Here is a 6,953-nt window from a genome sequence, read left to right on the forward strand (position 1 = left end):
TTCTAATCTTCTGAATTCCTCATGTCTTTATCTTTTTCTCTTTCCAAATTTATTTCACTGTACTATACTCCTTCAATAATTTCTTGAAACCCCTAATCTTTTGGATTTCTGATTATACTCCTACTACTTCTACCACTATGGGATTTGAATCGACAACTGCATCTCTGTGCTAATGTGGTATGGCAACTCGAACTGATGTACGTACGTACGAAGTTCTACGTTGTGACTGACTGACTGACTGACGTATGATAGAAGATAAGGATATAGTACAGTGCAATCTAATACTGAGTTAACAAGGTACGTTTTATGCTTCGTTTATATGTTTATCTAACAGCAAAATTGTCTAAATGTTAACCAATAAGAATCAATCTAGACCACTGTCCACCAGGTTCTTTAACGGTGTGTGTGTGTGTGTGATGAGAAACCATTTTCACGGTCTCACAAGACATTCTCTATTAATGGACTAAAATTTCTATGACTTCGAATTTAGTGAATCCAGTAAATACACTTTTGTGTAGTGCAGTATATCAAAAAAAAGCTAAGCAGTTTATATTTCTATGGTTTTATGATACTACTTTTGAATTGAGAGAGATTCAGTCATTCCTACCAAAAAGACGTTAGAAAGGTGCTGGGATACTTCATCCGTTATTTCTAACTAGTAGTAACTTCATGTGCTATTTGCAACATGAACCCTAATTTTACGTGTTCTCAATAATTTTTTACGACGTTTATTTTCATTAATTCGCTTCTTTCTTATGCTGTAGAAAGGTTTATTGTCTAAATTAGTAATTATTACGAGTGTTAACGCTCTATCAAGTCTCTGATATCATTATTCAGATCAATTGCATACTCAGATGGATCATGATAAAACGATTATAGCTTGTAACATCGTAGCTGCATTCATCATTCATATTAAGCTAAAGAAATGGCCGAGCTCATAGACATATCTGTTATAGTTTATTTTTTTATTTAATAAGAAACTGTACATTTTGACAAATACTTCCCATCGGACTCGTCTATTTCTAGACCAGTTACTGAAACAGTGGTGAATGTTAATGTCAATCGAAAGTTGAATCCATCATATGCACCAAATGTCTAGTGATCGTTAGATGAGACAGTTTGTTGATTATGTATACACTTGTCAACAGGTCTTTAAACCATGAAGCTTTTATAGTACCTCTTTAATTGTTGTCTTGTTATTGCCAATTTGTTCTGACTTGAGATACTGATTGGCCAATCAGGATTAGACTATCGATTAGTTCATTTATATGACAAGTAGGAATAGTGGCCTTCCATTTAGCGAATTAACACACTGACCAATGAACCGTATCCAACGCCTAACACTTATTGGTCCTCGAGATTCTTCTAACCCAATGAACAATCAGAAGGTACAGGGAGAAGATATATTTCTCATTGTACTGACCAATAGCACACCAAATAAGAAACCATACTTTAAACACGGTAGTGTCATAAGTGGTAGAGGGTAGTATTAATGTTTCTGCACCATTATTTATAATGGACAATAATACTAAACATTAAAATGATAAACTTTAAGTTAATAAAATCACTTCATTTTACTACTTTTTATGTATTTTGTAAATAAGTATTTCACACTGATACTTGAACCCAGTACCTTTCGCTTCAAATCACAACTCATTCTTCACCGATCTACTGAGTCTAAATAACCGCTAACTTGTTCAACAAGTATGATATTTTATAATACTAGATATGGTTTTGCATTATCTCATTGTTGAGATTTTGGAGTGAATTCTTATCAGTTTTTATTAGGAGATACGCTACCTTACGGAGCTATTTCAATTTTATCATTTAACAACCATCTTTAAGATTTCTTAATTTGTAGCTATTAATGAAATCCAGAAAGGGCACTCTGTTCTATTCGAGAATTGTCAGTGGAATTTACAACATGGCTGTATCAAGAAAATTCTCGCAGGATTCTCATACATTTATCAAAATTTATTGCTGACTATAAATTTATTTATTTATTTAAACACATAAATATTGGTACAAGAAAGCACCAGGTACATATGTGCCACACAAATCTCACTCGATTTGTGTGAGGGCCGTGATACTGCCCATATGCCCAAACTGAAGCAGGTGGTTTTCTTAGGGGGCCACACCCGGAGCCTTCGACCTGAAAGTCTGATCCACGAGGCAGTGGAACAACGTTAAGAGATGCAATCCCATGTTAGCTGGTGACCAACGATTGATTCATACGCTATTTGTCCCCTCAGGATACTGGAGTCCATGTGCACCATTGGTTTGGAATCAGGGTTTTCTCACTCTCCTCGGTGGATTCTCCGTGTCCACCAACCCGGTTAAAGTGCCGGACATTCGCTTTTCGTCCTCACAGTTTTTTAGACAACACCTCTGCCACGAGAAGGCAGTGAGTAGGACTTCCCTGACAGAGGCTATATACGCGTGGCCGTGTGAGAACATTTCGAGAGGGAGAGAGTCATGTATATATCCTTATTAAAAAGCAAACAAATATTTGACTGAACAAATTAATTGGTTAACAATTTTATCTACTTATATTCTTCTTAAATTCTATTTATGTTTTGATTGGTTTACAATTAATCCTTTCATTGTTCATAATAAGTAAATGAATAAGTATGAGTACGGTAATCTTTAGATCATCTTGTATTCTCCTAAAATATCATGGAGAAATAATTACACATTTAGTCTAACGGTAAGTGATTTTATATTTTATGAAACAAAACCCAAATGATATTAATAAAGTTGAATTGTGACTAGCTATGGAATGCATGACATATGTTTCGTCCTGTTTGGTTGTGCGTGGGTCCTAGTGTATATATTTACTCTATGACTTGAACTCAGTACTTTTTGATTTAAATACACAATGCGTTTTTCAACGATCTACTAAATCTTGATGGTCACAATTTAGTTTTTTCTCAACTTATTGCTGGAAGCAGTATGGAGCCAGTCTTTTCAGGGTTCATATATGTCAATAAAGACAGATAAAATACAGTTCTTGATATCATCAAATGGAAAAAAATAAACGGTTTCGTATATGTGAATTATTAATGTTTAATTGCTGAATATTTTGAATTTAGCACAAGAAGCTTTGTTCATTTAAATTGCATTTTGATTCAAGATCTGAGATATAATATGTTTTCACCGTCTACATTCCCAACTCCCACTCTAATTTGTTCTACCTTTCTTGTAATAAAATCTGGATAAATGTTAATCAATACTATAAATATAAAAATGCGAACTTATAAGTACGGTTTATCTTTATATATATAATAGAACATCAATTCTGGTTATTCTGTAGCTATCATCAAATGTCATTGATAGATGATGTTTGCACAAAATTGCGAATTGATTAATTTTAGAAGTTTAAACCGTTGAACTCACTGGTCTAAATATTGAGTATTCATTGCTAAACCTGAAGGTCCTGAGTTGTAAGTACGCTCCGCTAAAGAATCTCACAACAGAACGAAACAGCTATTCAGTAATTCTTGATTTTCAAAAGTTGTTTAATCAGTATCAATCCGTGATGTAAATTACATAACTTCATAGTAGATGATGGATAAAACGAGATTGCTAAAATGAAGAATTGTTTTATAGAACCAAAACAAATAAATACAAAAAATTACTGAAAATCCCTGAACTGTGGAAAAATAGAGGAAAAAACCTGATTAGCGATGAACAAAATTATGTAACTGGCTACAAAAGTTAAGAGAAATTTCTTTCATCTATGGAACCGTTGGTTTTTATATTATGAAATGAAAAAGGCGAATCCAGTGTCTGTCTATTCGTATGGTGTATTGATTAAACTAACCATAAATAAAGACGGATTATGATAGTGTTTATTTCCTACGTTTTCGTTTGTTACTATACAATTTTTTTAAGAGATACTCAAAAAGATGACTTACATGAAGCGGTTAACGATACATAATATTATTAAATAGAAAGGATTTCTGATAATTTTAAAGTATTCTCTAACTTCATTACAAGCTGATACCTATTATGACAGGTAAAAGTAACAGATCATAGGCTGTTGTGTCTTTCGTCTTCATATTTAATTAGCCATTTATCATAATTCGAAATTTGAAGCGATTATTCATGGACTGATATTAGCTAAATAAATATTAAGGTCTGAATGTTCTAGTTTTCATCCCCGGTGGAATCCTCGGTCTACACATCCAGAGAATCCTACAATGGGACGAAATTGTTATCCACACTTCTCTGACTTCAATTAGATAAGGACAATTTGTCCTTATGCAAAAATGTTTAAAAACCATACTGATCATTTTGAAAATTATTAGACAATATTCACTATCACACAGAGTTAGGTATTGATGAGTTTTTCTTTCTAGTTAGTGAATAAACTGCTCCAGTGTTATAAAATATTTACTTCGATAGTAGGAACTTTTATCATTTATGAGAAATATATATTTAATTATATGATGAAAATGTCCATTTTTGTCCTGTATTTTTTATAGTATACTTTGAGACATGAAAAACTAGAGTATTCCAATTAAAAAGTAGAGGAATACTAGACTTTGTCTGCTTCGTACATTATTGTCTCTACATCTATTCAGAAAATTTTGTCTCATCATTTAATGACTGTTTAACGTAAGTACTTCGAAACAAATAATTTGCAACTATTTAATCTTATTATGATCATTATGCTTCAGAATCCCAGCTGAGAAAACCATTCAATGAACTGACCCTCAAAATGGATAATAATAATTCATCAATATATTGATAATAATCGTTTATTCCAGTGTTCGGGCATCTTTTTTCGGATTTCCATACATATGATTAGTAAATCGGAATGTAATTTACCCTACACAAAAAGTGCAACATAAATAATGTGATAAGCTTATTATTGATTCTTCATAAAGTGTATGATCAATTAACCTATGAATCCGAAAAAAATACTGATCAGAAAACTTTATGTAGTATGCATGAAATGAATCATAATTCATCGTTATTATATACAAACAGTCTGAATTGTTCAGCCGATTGGAAAAATGAACAAAATTCAATGTTTCAACTAAGTACATTGAAGTTTAATGACACTGAAACGATACTTATTCGTCCAAAAAGTGATGACGATAATATTGTAAGTAATTCTAAGCCAGAAACTAAATATTGCTCTTCTTATGAACGTACTTTGAATAGTATGAGACAGTCATCAAGAAATATTTATCAAAATAATGACTTTTTTGATCTCCGTTCATCAATTTTCGAAATTGGAGTTAACGGTTCTGGGATACCCGATCCATTTATATCATCCAATTTAAAATGTAACAATAATGGTAACAATCTACCTGCTAAATCATCAGACTTAAACTCGTATATAAGTGACCACCATCATCAGTGCCAGTGTGATATGTCATCTTCTGTATGGGATAAGTGGTCGTTTTTATCCCCAATCAATAGTTATCATGCCAATTCAGATTGTATCATAGCAACAACAAAAACTGTCCAGCCAGTAGGAAAATCAGACGCTTTAGCTGAATTTGTTGTTATGTTTAAAGAAAAAAGAATAAAACTTGGCATAACACAAGCTGAAGTAGGACGTGCATTGGGAACACTAAATTTAAGTGGTTTCGGTTGTTTATCACAGTCGACAATATGTCGGTTTGAATCCTTGTCATTATCACATAAAAACATGCTTGCTTTAAAACCTGTTTTAGAATTATGGTTACAACAAGTAGAGGGTGGTTTATGGGTAAATCAAGAACATCGCCTACAAGAATCACATAACTATTTTAATCGTACATCTACTGGTTCCACTGACTCATTCAGGAATTCCTCAAACTCTTCAACTAAGTCTCCAGTTTTCTTACCATTTACTCCATTAAAGAAATCTGTAGAGAGTCAACGTCGTAAACGTACATGTATCATGGGTAAAGAAAAATATATTCTTGAATCATATTTTAACGCAACAGACTGTAGACCAACCTCAGACCAAATGAATGAATTAGCTTTACGATTGAATATGCCAAAAAACGTAATACGGGTATGGTTTTGCAATCAACATCAAAAACATAAACGTCTTTCCAAATTATTACCGAATTCTTTACTTGAAGGCAAATAATTTTCATCATCATAAATAGTTACCAATATTCAGCTGTTTTCGTTAAAACCGTTTATAGTTTTTTCTTTTACCAAATATTAGCTACTAATGAGCAGTTTAGATCTTTCATATAAACTATTTTATTATATTTAATGATTATTGGAATTCTAAACATTTTTTTTGTCAAAACTGCAATAAATAAATAAATGATAATAAATATCTATTCCAAACGTTTTTTTTACTTATACATGACAATTTATCAGCTGGGTAGTGGCTAGCAGTGGAATCCAGGACGCGCGTTTCGTCCTATTTAGGACTTATCATCTTTGCTTACAATGCTTGTGAATTAAGGTTATATCAAGGCAATACGTACAGTATGCACATATGTCAATTAGAGACTGACCAGTTGCAGTCCTGACACATCGATGGGAAGATTCAAACAAGCAATATTAAGTGAATTTAATTTATCAGATAGTTAATTGAAAATTTATTTTATAATTAACATTCCCTACTTAGTACTCATTCAGGTAATAGATTGCAAATAGTTTATCTTATTGGCAAAGACTTTTTCTATGGACTTAGATTTTTCCTTGATAGTTACATCAGTTTCCTCTCACGTCATCAACGTTAATCAATAAAAATGAGATGCTTTTAACGTTATGGGATTAGTTATATGTTATCTTTTTCTACTATATAACTACCTTCAAAAATGATCGGGCAATTAAAGCTGATTACCAAGATAATACGTGAGCCTAGATAGCACGACAGTAACAGCATAAATAATGTGTACTGATGAAGTAGATTAGAAGAGCTGGATAGGGTATCAGTTCCCTTAAGATTTCTGGTACTCCTTACTTAAAAGTGTCTACAGCCATAGAAC

The 6,953-nt window shown here is 32.4% G+C and overlaps 1 protein-coding gene across 1 annotated transcript; it reads left to right on the top strand.

Annotated features, from left to right (window-relative positions):
- Positions 1-4,951: 4,951 nt before the first annotated feature.
- Positions 4,952-6,094, top strand: Smp_000690 (pou4/brn-3, putative; the record flags this gene model as incomplete). The annotated part of the gene is made up of 1 exon (XM_018790383.1): positions 4,952-6,094. One exon carries the CDS (start codon positions 4,952-4,954, stop codon positions 6,092-6,094), a length of 1,143 nt encoding a protein of 380 aa, XP_018646296.1.
- Between the last annotated feature and the right edge of the window lie 859 nt (positions 6,095-6,953).

Source organism: Schistosoma mansoni (assembly GCF_000237925.1).
Source record: "Schistosoma mansoni, WGS project CABG00000000 data, supercontig 0113, strain Puerto Rico, whole genome shotgun sequence".
NCBI lineage: Eukaryota > Metazoa > Platyhelminthes > Trematoda > Strigeidida > Schistosomatidae > Schistosoma > Schistosoma mansoni.